General features: G+C 39.5%; 1 protein-coding gene across 4 annotated transcripts in view; it reads left to right on the top strand.

Moving 5' to 3' along the window:
• The first annotated feature begins 2,035 nt into the window (after window positions 1–2,035).
• The window catches only part of LOC307133773 (zinc finger MYM-type protein 4-like), a 32,112-nt gene continuing 9,895 nt past the window's right edge, over window positions 2,036–24,252 (top strand). The window contains exons 1-21 of one of the 4 annotated variants that reach the window (XM_079829040.1): window positions 2,036–2,225; window positions 3,841–4,338; window positions 4,457–4,509; window positions 4,617–4,775; window positions 6,249–6,321; window positions 6,428–6,668; window positions 8,249–8,378; window positions 14,678–14,893; window positions 14,973–15,123; window positions 15,950–16,065; window positions 17,397–17,618; window positions 20,247–20,397; window positions 20,488–20,663; window positions 20,774–20,939; window positions 21,032–21,196; window positions 21,824–21,861; window positions 22,384–22,528; window positions 22,616–22,722; window positions 22,940–23,111; window positions 23,822–24,043; window positions 24,140–24,243. In XM_079829040.1, coding sequence (XP_079685166.1) covers window positions 3,915–4,338; window positions 4,457–4,509; window positions 4,617–4,775; window positions 6,249–6,321; window positions 6,428–6,668; window positions 8,249–8,378; window positions 14,678–14,893; window positions 14,973–15,123; window positions 15,950–16,065; window positions 17,397–17,618; window positions 20,247–20,397; window positions 20,488–20,663; window positions 20,774–20,939; window positions 21,032–21,196; window positions 21,824–21,861; window positions 22,384–22,528; window positions 22,616–22,722; window positions 22,940–23,111; window positions 23,822–24,043; window positions 24,140–24,243 — 3,231 coding nt within the window. In that variant the 5' untranslated portion in view covers window positions 2,036–2,225; window positions 3,841–3,914. Of the gene's footprint in view, window positions 2,226–2,403; window positions 2,498–3,840; window positions 4,339–4,456; window positions 4,510–4,616; window positions 4,776–6,248; window positions 6,322–6,427; window positions 6,669–8,248; window positions 8,379–14,677; window positions 14,894–14,972; window positions 15,124–15,949; window positions 16,066–17,396; window positions 17,619–20,246; window positions 20,398–20,487; window positions 20,664–20,773; window positions 20,940–21,031; window positions 21,197–21,823; window positions 21,862–22,383; window positions 22,529–22,615; window positions 22,723–22,939; window positions 23,112–23,821; window positions 24,044–24,139; window positions 24,244–24,252 lie in introns of those variants that run through there. The other 3 variants (XM_079829041.1, XM_079829039.1, XM_079829038.1) reach the window with 3 other exon arrangements.

Below are 24,252 nucleotides of genomic sequence, written 5' to 3'. Positions count from 1 at the left end.
TCTGTGTTCATGTTGTCTGCAATGAAATACAAGTCAAAGTAAATTTAGAAATCACTTCTTTTTTTTTTTTTTTGCGTTTTCCATACTGTCCCAACTTTTTTTGATTTGGGGTTGTAATATATTGCGCTTCCGGCGACCCGAGTTTGTGTCCCAGCTAGCTGACTTTTCCTGATCCCGCCCCCCCTCACTATGTCTCTACAACTTCGCTTCCTGTCTGCATGTTGTCTTATCATTATAAAAGGCAAAAAACAGCTAAAAAAAAAATCTTTAAACCGATGCTGGTTAAGCTCCATCCACACAGAACAGAATCAGCATCTTGTGCCGATAGCCTTGTGGGCATCGCGCTGACATAAAGTGCTATTGCGCTTCAGGCTACCCGAGTTCTGATACCTGACTTTTGGAGGTTAAATGATTAAGGGTCATTCCCATCCTCCTTAGTGGCTACGGAAAAGTTTTGTCTGATGTGGGAGTTTGCATCTCCACATCTTTTTTTCTACAATAATGCAAGAAATTATTTTGTTATTTGACTGGTTCGCATTCTGTCATCCAACGATCATTCCCATTACCCTTGAAGTAATCCAAAGTCCATCATCTCAACCTTCTCTAGCAAAACTATGAGGGAAACGACCGGGTAAAGGAATGGCAAACTAGAAATCTGAAGCTCACAAAACAAAATGCTTCAACAGCTTGATTTGTGTGCATTCACCAACAGAGAAGCAAGTAATGCTCTCGCTGTCAGGACGTTGCTATTAGAAAGGAGGAAAAAACAACCAAATGTTGGTTTAAAATAAACGGTTTTAAAATGTTATTGTTGATTTCAAAACTCTGACATCATGTTTTTATGTGTATAAATTATGTGTGAATATTCCCAAACTCTCTGACAGTGCGAATGTGATCTCTATATGGGTTGTGTTTGTTGTCATATTTATAAAATATATATAAATATATAAAAACATGTATCTAATAAAAGTAAAAATTATTGATAAACATGTCTTTCGAATGGAAATAAATAAAAACTTTTGGTGTCTTGTTCATCATATTTATTTTCATATGAAAGCAACAAAATTACACAATTTTTAACAGCAACAAAGCGCCTGAGTGTAAATCTCGCGATATTAGCCTTTGATCTCACAGGGGTCTGATCCACAACGAGAAGAGAGAACATTCCAGTGCATAGATAGGGTCCTATGGTCTTGCCCGTCTTGCCCTATGGTTTTCCCTGCACTTAACGTTCACTGCAGTCGCCTACACATCAGGCGAGGCGAGAAGCAGCTCAAACAAGACACATATAAATGCGTATAAATTTTTTTACAGTCTATGGTCTAACTACGGTTGAAAAACTATAGGTATAGAAAGACGGTTCACTCGGGCGAAACTGCAACGCCTTCTAAAGCAAGTGAGCCAATCGCTGATTGGTAAAGTAATTGCCGTTAAAAGCTCCGATGCCCATAGAAACCTGAGACTCGCGCTTAGGACTGCACATGCGCGTTGGCTCGTCTAGCCTGAAAAAGAAGCTTTTTTAACGCTATTTGGTCGTAAGAAACAACATTTAGGGGACAGTTCATGTTAGATTGTGTTGCTGATTTGAAATATGTAATTTAATTGTGCCGAGCGCAAGCAGTTTTTGAGATTCCGGGATTCCCCCATTCAAATAGATAGGACTTGGTCTTGTATGCCCCCCCCCAAAAAAGCTGTCCGGAGGCATTGCAAATATGGCCGCCGAGTGAACAGACTTTATTTGAAAGAGACTTTGTGCAGGCACGCTTTGAACTTGCTCTTGAATGTTCACCAACTTGCTTTGACCGTTCCAATATGGCGGACGATACCATAGAGACGCCAGTGAAGCGTCTACATGATTCCTGCCATAAAAATGTGGTAAAGTAGTACGAGTGGTATACTAGTATGCTGTTCCAAATTCAGCAGTTGAATATTTTATTGTAATTGATTCATTGAAAGGAAGTGCTCGAACGAACCGATTTGCAGGAATGAATCTAACGCAAGGGCCCGCCCAGCGCCTGTTGTGCGCATCTCCCATAATGCACCGCTGCATGCAGAGGGGGAAGTGCTTTCGCGGGAGAGCCAGCTAGTCCACCCAGCTAGTTGATCCCGTTTTAGCAACTCTTTCATTGTTTTGATGTTTTAACACAGAAGAGACCTACCGTGCATCACACAGGAGTTGTATATTGGCGGAGGGATTGTTGGAGGAATACGTCAAGCGCGCTAAAGTGAGTATTTAAACTGTTGGGGAGAGTGGCCCGCGTGTTGTTTATCGTCCGTGCAGAGATTCGCTGCAGAAACATGCATGCCCTGCGGTATTTCACCTTTATACGCTCCCTTCTGGCTGCAACTTTCTTTGCATGCGTGTTTTAAAGCCACGTGATCGAGTATTTCATATTTGCGTTGCTATCTAACGATGAGCTAAGGACAAAGAACGACGCCTATATAACAAAACGGAGCATTAATGCATTTTTTTGTGTGCAGAATTGGCGTATGTATGGTAAGGCAGTATTGTTATTAGCCAAAGATGCATGTTTATAATACTGAAGCTACATGTTATGTGCGGCCGTACACTAAAATCCATCGTGGAGGCTGAAATAGGAGTGTAGTTATGAAATAATTTTGAGAAATAACTTGGTTATTTGCATTATATAAAATATATTGCAGGAAAGTGGATATTTTCGTCCCTAAATCTTTGGATATATAAGGATATAGATTTTTTTTTGCTGCCATATAGCTTGCGATTAAGTTATTTGCACAAATTTGGCGTGGTAATAGTATAATTTTGCATTAAAATAAAATATAACGACAGACAAATACATATTAAGAAATCTGTTTCATAAAAAAGTCTTTGTTAAAGAGTTATTATAAGCCATGAACCAAGCCAATCAGCTACGAGGTTAAACATAACATTACAAACTATGATTTGAAGCAAAAAATGTTCTCGGGCAAAAGGTACAACAGCTAAGACTGTAGTTAAGGTTGAACCACTGTAGTCGCATAGACAATGTCTTTACTACTTTTCTGGACCTTGAAAGTGGTTGTTGTTGATGTCTATGGGGGACAGAAAGCTCTCGGATTTCATCAAAAGTATCTTAATTTGTGTTCTGAAGATGAACGAAGGTCTCACGGGTTTTGAACGACATGAGGGCGAGTAATTAATGACATCATTTTCATTTTTGGGTGAACTAACCCTTCGATGTTGTTTACAATGCTTCACAGGATTGTAGTTCTTTCACTCACTAAAGCCGTCAACTACAGTCTTAGTTGTTGTACCTTTGCCATTTTGTCAGGTTTTTTTGCTTCAAATCAAAGTTTGTAATGTTATGATTCACCTCGTAGCTCATTGGCTTGCTTCATGACTTATAACTATACTTTTTAAAAATCACTATGGAAAAAAAGTAATGGAAACTGAAAAAGGGGACGGGAACTGTTTAACTCCATAGCAGTAACATTAGCGTATTTTTACTTCTCATTGGAAAATACAGTATATCTTATTAATAAATTGTATTATTATTATTCATTGTATTTTATTTTAATTAAAAATTATACAATTGCCACACAACATTGTTGCAAATAACTGTTAATTGTATATGTGGCAGCAAAAAACAATGAATCTAATTGATATTTCCTTATATATCCTCCAGTTTTACAGATGAAAAATCTGCTTTTCTTGATTATTTTATACAATCCATATAACCTCTGTCTTTATTGTTATAGTTGTGGTGTGGACTCTGCTGTTCATATACATGTAGAATGATTTTTAAAACTGTATCTTTATTGTTATCGCTATAGTCTGGGCCTTTACTGTTGATCTCATATAGATAAATTTCCCACTTTCAGGAGCTAAGTCTGGCCCTTCAGACTCTACAGAGGCAGTTTCACAGCTGGGCTCTACATCTGCAGCAGACGTCCTTATGGCCAGTGAGGATTTCACAGGACATCTCACTGGAGATGCAGCTGTTTCAGAGGAGAAGCCAGATGTAGTGGAGTCATGCAAGCTGGAAGAAACTGAAGATGATGTAAATGAGCAGGAGGAAGTAGAGACGCCCCAAGAGGAGATGGAGGAAGATCTGGATTTTCAACAACCGGATGAGGACCAAGGAAACAGTCCAGAAAAGGACAGCCCAACCGATCAAGGTGAAGAAGAAAATTGCGAACAGAAGGATGCTGAAGAATTAGTGAAGAACGAAGACAAGAGCAATGCAGAGAAAACGGCACCGAGTTCAGAGGAGCTTGTCATTGCAAAAGTTGAGGACTTCACGAATGAAATGGCAGAAGATGTGAAGCAGACTGAAGATTGTGTTGGGAGGATGGAGGTAGATGAACCAGAAAATGCAGGTTGGTGTGAACTTTTTGCATTTTGCTAGATGCTTGCTTTAATTTACCATTTTGTTGAGATGAGTTGCAAACCTGTTATTGATATTGATGTGTTCTGCACAATTTTTACATTTAACAGGAAAATCGTTGCCTAACCCCATAAAAAGCGAGACAACTGAACCGTCTGCCATGGTGAGCACAATATCACTATTTTTAGTTTACCATTGAATTTTGAGTTAATTTGTTAATCCATGGAGAAGTACGCTCCTAAAACTAAAACCCTCTTCATCTAAATCCAGCAAACAGTGTTAAAAACAGAGTCAAAACCTCAAGTGGCCCAGCCCTCCATCGCCATACCAGTGAAGGTGAAGGATGAGCCAATGGATGAGGAGTATGAGAAAGCGTCGGCTTCTCTGCGGCCAGTGGGAAACATTAAAGATGAGCCCGACACCGCAGCTGTGAGTTTCTGCCTTTTTATCTATTTATTTTTTGTAAAGGGGTGACGACGGTTAAGTAATGTATATGAGAAACATTTTTTAAAAATACTTTCTCTTGTATTCAGGGTGTCTTTGAATCTGAGTTTATATGGGCAATTAAATCAGTTCACTGAAAAAATCATGAATGGGGTTTTTTCACAATATCCAATGCTTATGGTTGGTTTGCAAAACTTTTTTTATAATATATAGCATGTTCTATAAAACTATAAAATGTTACTATATATAGGCCTGTCATGATTTAGTTAGACAAATAATTGTGATTTACATTTTAAAAAGGGGAAACAGGCTAAATACACACACTACTGTTGGATTTGGGTCTCTTATGCTCACCAAGGCTGCATTTATTTGATCAAAAATACAGTAAAAACAGTAATATTGTGAAATATTACAATTTAAAATGATTACATTTTAAAACGTATTAACTTGGAATTTTACTCGGAACCGGGTTTCTGTGTTTTCACTGTTATACGCTTGGGGCTCTATTACACATCATCTGAATGAGTACAGAATCTCCTGATCAAAACACAGGCGAAGAAGACAAAATAAATAAAAAAAAGCGATCTAATTTTATTAAACTTACTCCTATTTAAGTGTTGATCGTGGCAGTGGCTGGCAACTTTTTTTTTTAAACGCTGGCGGGCAAAGAGTAAAAACAAAAAAAAACAATATTCCTGTGATCACATGATCCTTCAGAAGTAATTCTAATATGCTAATTTGCTGCTATAATAACATTTCTTATTACAAATGTTGAAAACCATTTGTGTTGTTAATATTTTTGTGGAGACAATGATACATTTTGTTTCAAAATTCTTTGAATAGAAAGTTCAAAAGAACAGCATTGTTTTGAAATACAATTTTTTTTTTTTTGGAAACATGTCTTAACTGTCACTTTTGATCAATTTAATGCATCCTTCTGAAAAAATGTTTTTCTGCACTAGAAAATGAAATTGAGTTGCCCAAAATTCTATAAACAAGCGTATGTAAAATAATGCGATCATCAACATTAAACAGCATATAAATCAAAACTGTCTAATGTTACTGAATGAAATGTCGACCCAGGACGAGCTGTAGGGCTGTGAAGCTTTGGGGGTGTTGATCTACTTCATCTGTGTTTTGTTTATCATTCTGAATCTGATTCAGATGTAGTCTTTGACGACAACCTGATTTTCTCAGCCTTTTGCTCAATATTGTTTTGTTTTTTTTACTTACCCACATTCAAGTTTTTAGAATAAAACAGATTTTTTTGTTCATACAACAAAATGTTTTGGGGACCATGACATTTTTGTGGAAATGATCAAAAAACACTGGCGGGGAAAGAGTTATGGTGCACAATAATCAAAATTAGATAATCTCCCAACAAGTCATGAAAAACCCAAAAAGTCATGCCATTTTTCAGGCAATAGAAACATGACCCCATTGTGTTCATGCTTTCAGGATTTTAACCAGACACCTGATGCGATCAAGATCAGTGCAGTGTTCTCTGTAGGAGGAAATGCCACATCCATCGGTATGAGCCCTGAAAATATATTATGATATTTTGCGACATGGGTGAATAGTTAATTTATTAAGTTCCATCTTATATTTCTTACATATTCCTCTTCATGTGACTGCAGCTCCAGCAGCCGTCCCAGGAAAGGCAACAACAGTACCACAAACACTATCGCTTCGTTCTCTGGCCCCTGCCAATCCAATTGGTGTGGTCTGCACTGGATGTAACAAAGTCCTGCTAAAGGGACAGACGGCGTTCCAGCGCAAAGGCTGTCCTAAACTCTACTGCTCTCCTCAGTGTCTCTGTAGCACCTCCACTATGGTGGTCAAGATACCCCAGAAGAAACAATGTTACCACTGCCTCAAGTATGCCTACAATAACACTTTTAGATTTTAATTTATCAAATGATCATGTTGCATTACATTTGATGTTTATGCATTTGCATTCAAAAATGACTTCCAACGCGTTCAAATACATTTATTGATAATGAACTTAATGAATCTTAATTAGCACATTTGTGTCTTGTGCCTCTTTTTTTTTTTTTTTTTTTTTTTTTTTAACCACACCAAAACTTAAATAGTTCACCCAAAAATGGAAAATGACATTCCAAAACCATAAGACACAATGGTTCAACTTTGTAACACAAATTAATGAAATCTGAGAAAGAATTGAAAGTCAGTTCACCTAAAACTTGGATGCTTCAAAACATTCATATAGAGATTCTGTATGAATTGAGCAGTTTAATCCAAATCTTCTGAACAGACATGATCGCTTTGATTGGCTTTTATTCACATTTATAAACATTAATTAGCGAATGTTCATAATTTGAATGCTCTTGGTCATGGAAGCTCAAGTAAGCAAACCAAATTAGATTTTTTTTTTCTTGTGGTTGAGCTTCTGTTTGTTTTCTGATCAATGTTTATATGTGGAAAAAAAGCCTAAATTAACTGTTCATTATATGAAGTGATCGTGTCTGTTCAGAATACTTGGATTAAACAGCTTGATTTATGGATTTATTTTATGTTCTCTTTTTGAAAGTTTTGAAGTATTCCTGTGCGTTCACACCAGATGCGACTTAAATTGCGCTATTGAGTTTACTCGCTTCACTCGCGCATGAAATTCACTACACAGCAGACGCAAATTCGCATCATCGGAGGGGCTTTTGCCAGCTGGCTCGTCTCGTTGCAAAATGGCTGACATGGATTGTTTTAAAATACAGCAAATAAGCAACATTTTTCCGACTTTAGCTAGCTTGTAGTCTCAATAGGGTGAATTCAGGGTGATTGGGACACTTTTCCCAAGTCATCTCAATGTCAAAAAGTGTCCCAATCACCCTGAAATCACCCTATGTATAGCTCAAACTGAGTAAAGGGTGTTTTTTACAATTTACCAGATTGTCCGACCTCCTCACTCACTGTCTTCCAAGCAAGATCCTTTTTATTCCTGTTTCTAAATAAAAGACGAAGATGTATCGTACAGCTCCGGGTGTCCACATATGATTTTGTCCTCATTGGTTTCACGGGCAAACGCTCAATTCGCGCCGCGTCATTCGCGAGAATTGCATAATTTGCGCCGCAAAAGGTCTTTTCGCATCTTTGCATTGACTTAACATGTAAATCACTCGTGCTTAACGCTTCATTCGCGTCTGGTGTGAACGCACCATCAGAGTTTAGGGTGAATAAATGTGAGTGAACTAAATGTGAATAGACTTTCAACGATTTTATTAAATAGATCTTCATTTGTTTTCCGCAAATGAACGAAAGTCTTACGGGTTTGGAACGACACAATGGTGAGTAAATGACAGAATTTGAATTTTTTTGGTTGTGCTGTCCCTTCAATACACTATTATAACATGATTCTTTATTTTGAAAGGGTAAATAATATATAATAGATATTAAATTACAATGATGGCATGTAACCTTTGACCATTTCTGTTTCCTTACAGAGACATTCTTGACCCAAAAGATATAGTCAATGCCCCGGTGGACATGTCAGGGACTTTGAAGGAGTTCTGCAGTCAGAAATGCCTCAGCACTTTAAACTTCAAGTGCAGTGTGTGTCAGAAGACAGGAATGGTGAGTGACTATCTCTATCCGTTCAGGCGTTTCCTGCGCTGGTTAATTAATCATGTTTTTGACCCCTAAAGGACATGTTCACACCAAGACAAATGTTTTAATTTAAACGAACAGCTATTATTGCGTCTCTTCAGACACACAAAAGTTTACATGCTGTTAGTGTGGCAGATTTTTTTTATGGAGGTGCTCTAATCTCTCTTCCATCACACTGCGAGGAAAACTATGCAACCAGGAAGATTTGAGCTTTTGTTCGCATGCCCAGAGCTGCTGGACAGTTGCATAAATCTGACTTGGAGGTGCTCACGAACTGACTATTTTGCTAAGTGACAGTAAATAGCACTAGAATTGGCCCCCTCACCACAGTGAATACAAAAATCTGATCGGCTGTTTGGAAACGTGTAAATTTGGTTTTACTTTTACTTTACTAAGTACGAAACAGAAAGTTGCACTGCGCTTTTTGAACCAGGCTAACCAGGTTGTCAATTTTGGGGGTAACCATTTCTGCTTTTCCACAAAGTGCCACCTACTGTCAGAGAATACATTTTGGGTACGTCTCAATCAGCTCCCTAGTTCAGTATTAAGCGCACTGACCATTTCAATCTCAAAATCCTTCCAGTGCACTGAAACGTTCGCTCCCTAAAAAGTCTCACAATGCACTGTGAAAACCAGGGATGTTGTTAGGCATGTTCCCGTAACGGAAATTCTAAGGCGCAAAACCTAAATCGCCACACATAATGGCCTCTGATATGTTAAAAAAAACAACTTTTTTTATTATATTTTAGCATAATCCTACATGAACATAATCTAGCTAACATTTATGATGCATGTATGGCTAAAATGTTGCCAGGATATATAATAATCAAAGTATTTATCAATTTATACTCTTAAATAACATTGCACTGAATTTTGGTGCCGAACGTTTGGGTTGGTGTGAACAGGCCTTTAATTCAGATATGATATGTTGAGAGAAAATGAGGTAAAATACACACTTTACAAAATACACAGGATGTGCTTTCTGCCATCTTGGTCTCTGTGAACTCAAACACAGCATATAATTGACATGACAAATGTCTCTACAAAAACCTTGAGATATCTATTCAAATCGAAAAACAAATATTCTCTGATAATGTAATGCGTATGGAATTTTGACTCTTTTTCAGCTGACTTAAAGAGTTGTCTTGTGTATTTACTAATTTAGATGTCTTTATAAAATGGATATTTTTATTTATACAATTTTAGGATGTAACACTTAAAACAATGCATTCATATATAATTTGAAAGCATAACTAAGCTTTTAGGAAACAGACATTTTTTTTGTAAATGCTTGAAATACTAAAATGTGGCAAGCATGTATGAGTAAAAATATATTAATGCACGTGAACAACTTGCTGGTGGTGCTTGGCATTATTAGTCATTCTGTGTTTTTGTATAGATTGAATAATTTAAAAAACACGCTAAAATGTTAACATTTTCATCTATTTAACCAATTTACTTTCAACGACGACTTTTGATTGCGTGCTTTCTCATGTAGGTTGTATATTGTCAGCAGCTCAATGTCGGTCGCTCTGAGCTCTGACAGGCTGCTTGGCTCATGAATATTAATCACATTGTCTGTGTTCGCCCGAGCTGATTGGCTTGGACGGTGATAGGTGAGCGCTAGCCAATGGGGTTGCCGCGTGCATATCCACTATCTACCGAATGTTTTGAAAGGCTAATATAATAGACAAAGTTAGTTTTTTTTTGACAGGAAATAAAAAAATAAATAATACCGTTTTCATATAGCGCGCCAGTTCTACGGCTGTTTTGCTCTCTGTGCGTGTGTGAGAAGGAGAGCTCTGCAGCTGTCAGTCAAGCTGCGTCAACACCATAGAGACTGCTGTTAATCTATTGATATCAACAGGTACAGCGCGTTGTGTTCCGTGGTCCACCTCGCTGAATTCCCGCTATATTTATACGAATATTATACTCGTATTGTAGATGTTGGATGGATAACGTTTTTCTGCCTCATCTCAATATCGCGTTCTAGGCGCTCCCACTCGGTTATGACGAATATGGTAAACGCTCCCCATCAATGTGATTAAAAATAGCATCAAGCTTCATCCGATTCATTCACTTTTCATCGCTTTTGGAAGATGGCACACTGCACGTGTGAGGCACCTTTCGAGACCCTGGACAGCGAGGATGAATTCACCTATTCCTCAGAAGAAGAGCAAGAGTCTGATGATGAATGGTTTCATTTTGAAGAGCGAATTGATCCAGCAGAGGATCACAGTTCTGATGAGTAAGTGATCTATTCTTTCTTTAGTTAGCATGTTGTTTTTAGAAAAGCATGTGTGTGTGTGGGTTTTACTAGTTGGCCTGTTTGCCAGACTAAAAATATGTTGCTCTTGACCTAGGATGTCATTACATCTAAATGTTGTGCAAAACGTGCATGTGCTATAATACACTGCTGTGCAAAAGTTTGGGTACCGTAAGATTTATTTTTTATAATTTAATAGTTGTATTCAGCAAGGACACATTAATCAAAGGTGTTAAAGACATTTTATAAATTACTAAATATTTCTGTTTTAAATAAATGCTGTTCTTTCGAACTTTTGGGGGGTGAAATGCATCTTTCAATACAAATATCACGCAGCTCAGCCATTTCAACTGTTGTAATAGTCATAAATGTTGCTTGAGCAGCAAATCAGCATATTAGAATGATTTCTGAAGGATCATGTGACACTGTAAGATGTTATTCATGTGATGCAAAGCTGCATTTTAAGCATCAGTCTTCAGTGTAAATTAGAAGTCATTTTAATATTTTACAATATTACTGTTTTGATCTAAAAAAAATGCAGCCTCCGTAAGCGTTTGAGACTTCTTTCGAAAACAATAAAAATATCACCTACCCCAAACCTTTTAAATGGTAGCATATATTAAAGGTCCCCTTCTTCACGATTCCATTGTTCAAACTTTAGTTAGTGTGTAATGTTGCTGTTAGAGCATAAATAATACCTGTAAAATTATAAAGCTCAAAGTTCAATGCCAAGCGAGATATTTTATTTAACAGAAGTTCCCTTTCAAAGCCTACAGCGAACGGCTGGCTTGGACTACATCCTGGTACTTCCTTCTTTAATTACGTCAGTAGAGCAGTAGAACAGACCAACCTCCGCCCACAAAGAAACGCGAAAAAGGGGGCGCGGTCTTGTTGCTGTCCCACGTGGAGAAGCGGACGGTCGCGTGGAGAAAAGGAACTGTTGCGTTGAGTGTGTTTATGGCCATGTCATCGAGAGACGCTGTTATTTTCATCCAGGAGTCAAATCACCTTTGTTTGGCTTTCCCAGGGACGCTGTAGAGATTATTGAACGCATACATCGCTCCGTTAAGAGGCGTGACCTTTCCAACGTGCGCTAAACTGCTGTCAAATTACAACACAGGAACCGCTTTCACGTGCGCTAAGCTGTGGTCGAATCACAGCACAGGAACCGCTTGCACAATCAGAACTCGTTACGTGTTTCTGAAGGAGGGACTTTATAGCACAAGGAAATCACCAGCCGTTTTTAGGACAGTGGAAACAGCGGTACACAGATAAGTAAATTGTGTGAAAAATACTGTGTTTTTTTACACGCGAAACATGAACACGTTATATTGCACACTGTAAACACAATCAAAGCTTCAAAAAAACACGAAGAACGGGACCTTTAACATATAAATATGATATAATTATTTAGACTATATTTATGTAAAATACCACCTCATCAGTTAAGCTTGTTCACAAATAACTGATTAGGTTAATGCATTAAATATATGCGCGTGTTAGTGATCATTGATGTTAAGTAATGTAGTTGCATGCTCACAGGTGTTTGCTTTTGTTTTTCTTGCAGATGTGAAAATGACATTGACCTGTTTCGGCCTGTTGCAAAGAAAGCCAAGACAATCAGGTCGTCCACTCAGTCGTGGAAAACGGAGAAACAAGTCGACCTGGATCCACAGACTCTGCGATTTGTGCCCGCACGGGATCCTGGACCGCAGATGCAGGCGTCTGACTCGCACTCTCCTCTCAGTATCTTCAAACTGTTTTTCTCTGAAAGCGCCGTGTCAACTCTGTGCTACAACACGAACGCTCAGGCCGCCAGGTCAATTTCGAAGGGTCGCAAATATAAGTGGATTGATATCAACGTTAGCGAGATGTACCGCTACTTTGGGCTGGTGTTCTACATGGGCATGGTGAAGCTGAGCTCCATCAGTGACTACTGGCGGCAGGGCAGTCTTTTCTCTGTGCCTTTTCCCGCCACTGTTATGTCAAGGGACCGGTACCGCACCATTTCATGGAATATGCACATGAGCCACCCAGCTGCAGACCGAGAGAACGACAGGAAAAAGGGCACAGATGAGTATGACCGCCTTTTCAGGGTCAAACCCCTCATGGACACAATCCGTCTCGCATGCAAAACCACCTATCATCCCAGAAGAAGTTTAGCCGTGGATGAGAGAATGGTGGCATGCAAAGCAAACACGGGGATGACGCAGTACATGAAAGCCAGGCCAACCAAGTGGGGCTTCAAGCTGTTTGTCCTCGCGGACTCCTCGAATGGATACACTGTGGACTTTTCTGTGTACACGGGAAAGAATACCAATGCCACTGGCAATGGACTACCATATGATACTGTGTTGTCTCTGTTGGACAAAAAATATTTGGGATCTGGGTACCATGTGTACATGGACAATTTCTACACCAGTCCGAAGCTCTTAAAAGACCTGTTAGCCATGAAATATGGAGCTTGTGGGACTTACAGAGAATACAGGAAGGAGACACCACAGAACGCAGCCAATTCACTGACCAAAAAGTCCACCAGGGGATCCATTAGGTGGATTCGGGATGGACCGCTTGTGTTTGTGAAGTGGATGGACACACGAGAGGTGTCTCTCTGTTCCACTATCCACCCTGCCTACACCGGAGACACCGTGCAGAGGAGGGTGAAAGAACAGGAAGGATGGAGCGTAAAGACTTTTCCCTGCCCCGCACCTGTTATTGCATACAACAAACATATGGGGGGCATCGACCTGTCCGATCAGCTGTTGCAATACTACACCACACAGCACAAAACCCTGAAGTGGTACAGAAAGATCTTTCTACACCTCTTGGACATTGCTGCCACCAACTCCTTTACAATACACAAAGAGCTGTATGGCAACTTGAGCCACAAAGAGTTTATGGAGCAGCTTATCGCAGAGCTCTGCGGTGTGTCGCTGAAAATACAACGAAAACAGACCAGTACGGACCACGTGCCTGTTCCAGGAGCTGAGCTGAGCTCGGATACCAGGAAAATTGCCTCTGCTGGACGTCGGATCTGTGTGCATTGCAAAGCAGTGCATGGCAAGAAGCAGCAAACGCCATGGAAATGCCAGGCGTGTGACGTGCACTTGTGTCTTCAGTTGACCAGGAACTGTTTCCAGGAATGGCACGCAACTCTGTGACTCTTGACCTTCTGTCTGGTTATTTGTCTTTCTATCTACCCATCTGTCTCTCTGTATTATATTGTACACTGTTGTAAATAAACTATAAACAAACAAAAACATTCTTTCTTTTAGTTTTCTAACATAATTTCCTCACTGTGGCATCCCCAGATCTGATCATCTCCCCAGATGTGAAACACATCAAACCAAAGTGTCACACAAAAGTTAAATTAAAGTGTTGTTTTATGTGAATGAATGAATTGACAAGATGGTCTTCACAACATGTTTTAACAAAGACTCTGATTTACAAAATCCAGTAGTCCAGCAGAACAAGGTTTTGTACATGTTTTATGGCCCTATCTCTGGCTTTAATTCAGAAATTAATCAGCCCCCTTATTTATTTGCTTTAGTTTCTATTGCTGATCAATTTGCAATGTTCTCAATCTTGATTTTTGCCTTGTCATCAAGCTTTATGGAGCTTAGCTTGTGGGAGAAATATTTGAAGCAGTTTAGCATAAGGCAGCAACATGAAATATGAAATTTCTTTCTGAATCCACTGTGTATACTTTTATGATTGCACTGTACATATTGCTCACACATTGTAGGACACAACTACTGTTAGTGTACTTTAGGTTCATGAAAAGCAAATCTGTGTCATAACTGACTGGCTGTGATATATTTGCATTTGTTACTTTATATTTCTCTAGAAAACACTATTGTTCTGTTAAACTGAAATGAACTCTGAAGTATGTTATAGTTGTCTGTTACAATTGTATGACTGTATCTGTGGCTGCTTTATAAGATCCATATAGAAATAAAGTTTTAAAAGATCTAAAAGGTTGCAATTGCATTTCTCATAGACTTACACTCACGAAGTGAACTTCATGGGCTCCATCCAGAAGATGTGCAGCGACAGCTGCTTCAACCAGTTCCGCTCCTCCAATAAGCTGAGTATGAGCAGCTGTGTGAACTGTGGAGGATACTGCAGTGGCACAGACAGTCAGTGTCCGTCTCTGCGGATAGACGGCAGTGTTATGAAGTTCTGCAAACAAAGCTGCCTCCTAGGCTTTAAAAAGGTAATGGCAAAGGACTACCTAAATAAGGGTTGGTTCTTTAGTATAGTCATTATTAAATAAATTTATCTTCCTTTTGTAGAAGAGTCTGAAACCGGTCCCCTGCAAAATCTGTCGTACCATGCGTCCGGTTGCAGAAATGGTGGACAGTCCGAACGCAGATGGAGTCAGAGAGCTTTTCTGCTCCGCTTCCTGTGTTACAGCCAATAAAGTTCAGACTGTCAGTTCTTCAGGTAACGCAACCACATATTCACATTCTTAAAGGGTTAGTTCAACCAAAAATTTGAATTAGCCCATTCACCCTCAAGCCATCCTAGGTGTATATGACATTTTCCTTTCAGATGAATAAAATCAGAGTTATATTAAAGTCCTGGCTAATCCAAGCATTATAATGGCAATGACTTGGGTCATTTTTGAAGTCCATAAAAGTGCATCTATTCATCATATAACTGCTCCACGCGGCTCCGGGGGGGATAATAAAGGCCTTCTGAAGCGAAGTGGCGTGTTTGTGTAAGAAATATCCATATATAAAACTTTATAGCTAACTTTCGTCGGTCAGCAGTGTGCGAGTCGTGCTAAAAGAGTAACCCCCGATGCTACGTTTTGTTTTGCTCTATCTTCTGTGTTCGTCAATACGCATGCGTCAGAGGTTACTCTTTCGTCGTAAATCGACGCATACGGCAATCTGTTATGTTAGTCTATCAAATTTTAAATATGGATATTTTTCTCACACAAACGTGCCACTTCGCTTCAGAAGGCCTTTATTAAACCCCTGGAGCCGTGTGGAGCAGTTATATGATGGATAGATGCACTTTCATGGACTTAAAAAACGCCCAATCAAGTCAAAGCCATTATAATGCATGGATTAGCCAGGACTTTTTTTATATAAATATTGTGTTCGTCTGAAAGAAGAATGTCATGTACACCTGGGATGACTTCAGTGTGAGTAAATCGTGGGCTAATTTTCATTTTTGGGTGGACTAACCCTTTAATGGTCTAAAAAAGAAAGTTTTGAAGAAAAGTATTCTCAAATGTCCTTTTTGTTTGCATTCCAACAAGGTGCTCCAGTGGAATGCAACAGCTGCAAGCTGAAACTAACCCCTCAGTATCATCTAGCCATGTCTGACGGAACCATCCAGAACTTCTGCTCCTTTTCCTGCGTAGTATCATATCAGGTAGAGTCTAGTGCTTTTACGGATTGCTCTTAGTGCAAATAGCCACTGCCTATTTTGAATTAGTGAAAATAGCATTTTCTTAGCAATATGCTAAGTGTCAATAGTAGTTAGATGCTTATAAATAGTGGCAGATACTATTTGCACCTCAGTATTGTTTTATATTAAATGGTGTGCAGTAATAACATTGTAAATGATTATATTTAAAATGTATTACAGGGTTAGTTCACCCAAAAATGAAAATTCTGTCATTAATTACTTGCCCTCATGTCGTTCGACACCCGTTAGACCTCCGTTCATCTTCAGAACAGAAATGAAGATATTTTAGTTGAAATCTGATGGCTCTGAAAGGCCTCCATTGGCACAATGGCACGGTTCACTCTCAAGACCCTTAAAAGGTACTAAAGACGTCGTTACAAAGTCCATCTCACTACAGCGGCTCTACAATAACTTTATAAATCGGTGAGAATAGTTTTTGTGCGCAAAAAAACCCTAAATAACGACTTGTATAGTGATGACGATTTCAAAACACGGCATCATGAAGCTTCGAAGCGTTATGAATCAGCAGTTTGAATCGCCAAATTTCAGCAGTTTGGCGGTTTGACACGCGATCCGAATCATCATTCGGCTCATTGATTCATAACGCTTCGAAGCTTCATGATGCCGTGTTTTGAAATCGTCATCACTATATAAGTCGTTATTTAGGGTTTTTTTGCACACAAACTATTCTCGCCGATTTATAAAGTTATTTTAGAACCACTGTAGTGAGATGGACTTTGTAACGACGTCTTTAGTACCTTTTAAGGGTCTTGAGAGTGAACCGTGCCAATGGAGGCCTTTCAGAGCCATCAGATTTCAACTAAAATATCTTCATTTCTGTTCCGAAGATGAACGGAGGTCTTACGGGTGTCGAACGACATGAGGGTAAGTAATTAATGACATAATTTTCATTTTTGGGTGAACTAACCCTTTAAATGGATGCTGCTTTATTGGGACACCTACCCCTAACCAATAAACACCTAAGTATTATGTTAGACACTTAATTTTCACTTTTTCAAATATTTTCTTCATTTTTATTGAAAATAAATGCCTTTCTGATCTGATATGTGATGGGAAAAGGGGAGTAGAGTTTAGCAAAAGGCTTTCACAAGCCTACACTATTGCTGATATTGACAATTAGAAACCTCTTCAGTAATTTTGTCTGGCCCAACCACATGTCAGTGGGTGGAGTTAGTGTAAATATCCTCTGCCAACAAGGCGGGCTATTTGCACTTATTGTCTATCAATCATAGAAGTAGAGCTATTTGAATATTTCACTTTTTGTCTTTTTTCAGGAATCCTTTAGTAAGAAACCTAACAACCAGGTGAACACCGTAACCTCCACAACCCTCAACACATCTACCCAAATACCTGTTGCTCCCAAACCTGCTTCATCAGAGTCCAGCACATCAACGAAGACCAGCACTCCCAGTGGTTCAGTGCAGACAGTCACCAAAATCCCCTGCTCTCAGTGTCTGAACTCATTCTTCCACAGACCAGAGCTGCTGGAGTTCAAGGTACTCCTGTTCACTGGTGTAGACCGCCACTAATAAATGAAACCTTACACCTAATGGGGAGAGAATATAATAGCTGGTACTAGAATAGTTGGAGTTAATGGTTTTACAGGTGTAATGACATGCATAACAATTTCTTTCAAGATATTCTGGCCATTTATTAGGTCACAATCTACCTTTGAGGCAGATTACAAAAATTTGTAAGCTATATAAAAAAGAATAAAAAAACAAAATGCTTTTGCCATGGAGAAAAAAAAATCTTACATTCTCTAAGTGCACATTTTTATTTTACTTTAACAATAAGCAGACCAACTAGAAATAATGTGAGGGATGCCCCTGGTTTCACAGACAAGTCTTAATCCAGTCCCAGACTAAAATGTATGTTTGAGCTGTTTTAACTGAAAGCAACTTGCACTGACATATCTTAAAGGGGTGATGAATTGAGAAATCAACTTTCCCTTGAGCCTTTGATATATAAAAGTTCATCATGATATAAGAATATCCTGTAAGTTTCAGAGCTGAAAACTTCCTTGTTAGTCAAAGAAAAGCTTTTATTGACACCAGGCCCAGAAAACGATCGATCTCAGAATATGTCGACAAATAAGCACCGACTCGTGGAGCTAAACGGGTCGCGTTACCGAGCAATAAACATGCCGTTTCCAGCTCACGTGCGTAAGACATTGCGCGTTTGTTCGCTTCATTTCACCGCGGAATCGATTGTAAACAAGATACAGGTCGACACTGGATTTGCAGACATATTGAGATTAAAACACAATGATGTGCCTTCTATATTGGATCCGACAGGAACGTTGCAACACACACTTATGTGAGTAAAACATGTTTTTTATATGTGTTAGTATTGCATTGTTACAGATCGTTTGATATCTATTTATTACATACCTTAGCACGCGGTCACAGGCTGGAGAATCCTCTATTTGAAGTGTCATTGCTTCATTCGTGATCATACTCAAACTTGTAACGTTATGGGCCAGGGCTCGGACTTGACTTTTTTAAAAGCCCAACTTCCCGGGGGCTAGGTGTTTTTCAGCCTGCCGACGGGCTATCTTAAATAGTGAAATAACATTCCTTTTCTTGCGCGTGCACGGTTTGCGGTTATATTCACTGATTGGGCGACAACATTCCAATCAATCACGGGTGGATGAGAGATGAATCTTTTGTTTTGTTTGTTTGATAAAGATATTTTGCGAGTCCTGTGAGCGTTTCCCCAGATGCTTTCAAAACAATTCCCACATGTACTGAGAGGAGCTGAAGCTCATTAAATATGCAAATCTTATCCAATCCTAGCCGTGGGCGTTTACTTCCAAGTCTTCAGTGCGGCACGCCCATCAAAACCGAGCGTTTCTTCAGAGAGCCTCAAAACCAAGGCAGAAAATAACCTAATACTTATTCATTATGATGTTTCTGAATGTAAAAACCACGCAAACGTCATAAGTTGACCTCAGACAACAGTATAAAAAGATGAAAAAAGCCAGTTCATGGCACCTTTAAAATATATCAGTGCTATTGTTTTGTCTCAAGATGCACACCAGTAATGTTTTTTTTTTTTCTAAGGCACGTTTATAAAAGCTACTTAAACATCCTAATTGAACTAAGGCCTGTAATTTATTAAGTCTTAATTTTTTATATTGGCATATTTTATTTATTAGACCAGTATCAATATCATTAACATAAGTCTAATTTATTGTCTGAAACTGATATGACTGCTAATATATCATGCATTCCTATTTACACCGATCAGGCATTACATTACGACCTAATGTTGTGTTGGTCGCCTTTTGCTGCCAAAACAGCCCTGATCCGCCGAGGCATGGACTCCACTAGACCCCTGAAGGTGTGCTGGGGTATCTGGCACCAAGATGTTAGCATTGTAAATTGCGAGGTGGGGCTTCCATGGATCGGACTTGTTTGTTCAGCACATCCCACAGATGCTCGATTGGATTGAGATCTGGGGAATTTGGAGGCAGAGTCAACACCTCAAACTTTTTGTTGTGCTCCTCAAACCATTCCTGAACCATTTTTGCTTTGTGGCAGAGCGTATTATCCTGCTGACAGGATAATACGCTATACACCTTTCTGTCAGAACCAGCATTAACTTCTTGAGCAATTTGAGCTACAGTAGCTCGTCTGTTTGATCGGACCACACAGGCCAGCCTTCACTCCCCACGTGCATCAACGAGCCTTGGCCGCCCGTGACCCTGTCACCGGTTCACCACTGTTCCTTCCTTGGACCACTTTTGATAGATACGGACCACTGCAGACCGGGAACACCCCACAAGAGCTGCAGTTTTGGAGATGCTCTGACCCAGTCGTCTAGTCATCACAATTTGGCCCTTGACAAACTCACTCAAATCCTTACGCTTGCCCATTTTTCCTGCTTCTATCACATCAACTTTGAGGACAAAATGTTCACTTGCTGCCTAAACTAACAGGTGCCATGATGAAGAGATAATCAGTGTTATTCACCTGTCGTAATGTTATGCCTGATCGGTGTATATTTTAATTGTAAAGTTTATAATTCTTTTAGTTTATCAATCTGATCAGTAGTTTGTGTTTCTTTATACTTACTTCTCGACCTAACCTAATTGGTTGCGTGCTTTCCTGACCTTTTAGAGGAAAATGTACGCTTTCTGCAGTAGCGCTTGTGTTGAGGAGTTCAAACAGATCAACAACGTCATGGCTCGCTGCGAATACTGCAAGATCGATAAAGTTGTAAAGGAGGTGAAAAGGATAAACAAGATTGACCGCTCTTTCTGCAGTGAGGGTACGTACTAAGAGCAACAAATTAAGATTCGTACATGCATGTCTTAATTCCAAGTTGTGAGTTGTTTAATGTTTGTTCATCCCTGTACAGGATGCAAGTTACTTTATAAGCATGACTTGGTCAAGCGCTGGGGGAAGAAACACTGTCGCAACTGCTTCTACTGTAGTGGATCCTCTCAGACTGTACTCACTCAAGTTTTTGATAAGATAGAGGAGGAGTTCTGTGGGAACGTATGCTTACAACAACAAACCTTATTAATGCGTAAGGTAATATTTGATCTCTTGTTATTACTATTGTTGAGAAACTATGTATGTATGTATTAAGACATTATGCCGTGGTTGTGGCTTTCAACTAACAGTGAGTACACTTCTGACAGGAAATAAAGTGCTCCATGTGCAGGCAGGCCAAGAAGATGGCGGAGACTGTGAAATGGCTGGGTGAGATTAAGCATTTCTGCACCTTGCAGTGCTTGATGTTCTTTTGCAGTCTGCAGGGCATCACTGGGCCAGCCAGACCTGCCAGCAAACCTCTGACCACACAAGGTACGTCTTCCTGTAGATATCTGTGTATTTGTCACCTCTGTAGCTTCTCTTTTGATGTCTGTATCTTATCTTTTAATGAATGGTTTCCTCAGGGACCAGCCCAGCGCCGTCCCCTGCGCCGTCTCCAGCCCCTCAAAGTACAGTTAATCGCACATCACTGACCACTAAAGAGGCCACACCGGTCATTGCCAATGTTATATCACTCTCAAGTGCATCCAATGGACAGCCATGCATTTTGGGAAACAGCGTTCTGCAAGGTGACTATCCTCTATCCAACCTCTATCATCCCTGTGAGGAATGCAAAGCATATATGCACCATAATGGCTATCAGTCGATATTAGAGATTTTAATTTATCAGTAATATGCAATTACTTTATTAGTAAATTATAAATACATTTATTGGATCTATCCATCAACTTTTTTTCAAATTGGGTATTTTATTGTGCATGCTCATTTCCCTAATATATACATTTTAGATTTTATTGTTGCCATCTTGCGTTCACATAATTGAATAACTAAAAATGTAATAACACTGTTAAATGTAACCTTTAGCCAATCTCAAAATGAATGTACGTTTTCAGTACTGTAATGTTGCAATGGCTAAATTACTTGTATTGTAAATTACTGTTTTTAGTACCTTTTTTATAGAATTTTATCTGCCATTTTATTGGATATAAGCCATAACATGAAAATACTCAGCTTATCAATTCTCTGCAAGATTTGTAGTATTGGTGCCAAAACACATGGCCAGTTACATGCTTGTTTGCATTGGGTGTCTATTGCATGTAATGCCAATGTTTTTCCCTTGTTTGTTTTTTGCAAACTAAGCAATGAGTCAACTATTTTCTGTTTTATCTCTCACAATTACCTTTTTGCTTCCTCAGGGTCTATTCCAGCTGCTACTGCAAAAAGTTCTGTAAATGTGAGTTTTTCGCAATATCATTAAACGGTTTCAACCCCACCCCCAACCAGTTCAAAGCCACTTCCGCCAATATGGATCAATGATTTTGATGATATCACTCTGCACTTCAGCTTCTCATCAGATTTTCTGTCCAATCAAATGATCGCTAGAATCTGAAGCCCCGCCCCCTACACTATAAATTGACACTAAAGCTGTGGCTGAAATCGGTCACTTGTTCACACATTTACTATATTCGGCTTCGGCCAAGAATTTTCATTTTGGTGCATCCCTAGTCAACACAATGAATAATGCTGTGCATTTCAAAGCACTTCGGTGGGCCTTTAAGGGCTATTATTTGTTCTAGCATTGTGTAGGCAATCAGCACTGATTGGTCATGTCAATGAAATCTAATCTATAGAATGGGCAGAGTTTGCATTGAACTGGTTTTGGGGGGAAATCACACTAATAAACCAGCTGACATTTCTGTTTAAATGTGTATAAAAAAACGAACAAATCATCAATCGTTCTCTGTGTTGTCCCCAGGCGGCCAGCACACAGACAGACAGTGTGAAGCCTTCTGCTCCAGCACCCCGAATCCTGAAGAACAAGGCCCTACTCTGTAAACCCTTTTGTCAAAACAAAGGCACATCCTGTAAACCCAATGTCTGTGACATGAACACACAAACAGGTACTAGGAAGCTCTGTTGCAGACATGTATGTAGAGGGCATTGCATGTGCTGACACTCACATGTGGTGCATGTCTGTTGTCTTATAGATGGACCTTCCGTGATAGTGCTTCCTGTGCCGGTGCCAGTCTATGTTCCGGTTCCCATGAATCTCTACACACAATACACTCCGAAGTCTGTGGGGTTACCGCTACCGGTGAGTGTATCTACCTCTTCCCATCCTCCTCGTTATTCCCTTTCCTCATATTCATCTTTGATTATTGAAACTATTATAGTTTTATACATGGTTGGACTGTACTGTAAATGAAATAAGCTTAAAACGAACACAGGACTCTAAACAAATAAATGTGTATCCCCTAATTACACTCTTACTATATACTTGCATCATCATGTGCCTCTGTCTGTTTATGCAGGTTCCAGTGCCCTTGTTCTTCCCCACGACTCTGGACAGCGCTGAGCGCATTGTGAAGACCATTCAGGAAATCAAAGAGAAGATCCCAGATGACCCTCTGGAGGCCGACCTCATCATGATGGCGGAGATGGTGGCTGAGGATACAGAGAGGGAGAAGCACATCACATCTAGTGGTAAATTAGGAACAATTTGAAGGTTTTCAGTATGGTTTTCATGCTTGAATGTTCAAAAAACATCTTATTTTTCACATATTTTACATTGTTGCAGCACCTCTCTTCCCAGTCTGTCAGTAACACGGTTTAGTTCCGGTCTCTATGAAGCCGCTCCTTCTGAAAAGTGTAATGTGCTCTGATTGGTCGGCTGAATCATCAGTGTGTTGTGATTTGTCAAACACTTCGAGCATGTCTCTAATGTCACGCCCCTTACCATAACCGTGATTTTCAACACACTTCTAACTCAAACAGGCCTTGTCTACTTTTTTGCATATGCCTTGGCCTGGAATTTTTAACGGGAAGAATATTGTGACTTCCCCCAGAAAAACCATTAAGACCACAAATTCAGGGAGTTAAGAAACAATGCTTACTGAAATAGTCCATTCATACATCCATCCGTCAGGTTACAGTATCTTTTTGGGGACTCAGACGTAATGATTTTTATCCTGTACAAACTGCATATTCTGTCCCCCTACACTAAACTCACCCATTGCAGAATATTTTTTACATTTTAAATAAGCATAATTTAGTATGTTAATCAAAATTTTCCTTGTGGGGACCACTGGCTTGTCCCCACAATGTAGGTTATCTCATTTTTAATATCCTTGTAACATTTGGTCCTCACAATGTAGGTTAAACTAGTACACACATATTTTCTTTTCATTCACTAGCCTTGTGTTATTCAGATCAAGCTGGAAATATAATGGAGGACCTTGATCTGGAAGCTCTATCCAACAATCTGAGTTGGGAGGAGGACTCTGTGTCTTCTGCTCAGACATGGGATCAACCCTCAGAGCCTGAAAGGCCTCCTCTGTCCAGATCTGCCACACAGACCCCCGTCTCTACCGTAGCAGAGGAGCCACAGATGGACCTGGAGGCTGATTTCCCAGTCGGTAAGAGCTTCTAATGTGGATAACGCACAAACACAATTCAAGTTGTTTATTATTTTCCACTCATATTTAATGTATCTTTATGCTTTCTTGTTCCAGAGAGCATCGAACTTTTCAGAGAGCAAAAACAAAAGGAGGCGACAGATTCTGGCAAACGCAAATCTCGCAAGAGAGGACGTGATGGCCTCCCTCAGAAGAAACGGGTAAGAACA

This window comes from Gobio gobio, assembly GCF_949357685.1.
Source record: "Gobio gobio genome assembly, chromosome: 11".
Classification (NCBI taxonomy): domain Eukaryota; kingdom Metazoa; phylum Chordata; class Actinopteri; order Cypriniformes; family Gobionidae; genus Gobio; species Gobio gobio.
Note: the sequence above shows the minus strand (reverse complement) of the source record. Positions and strands in the feature narration are given on the sequence as shown.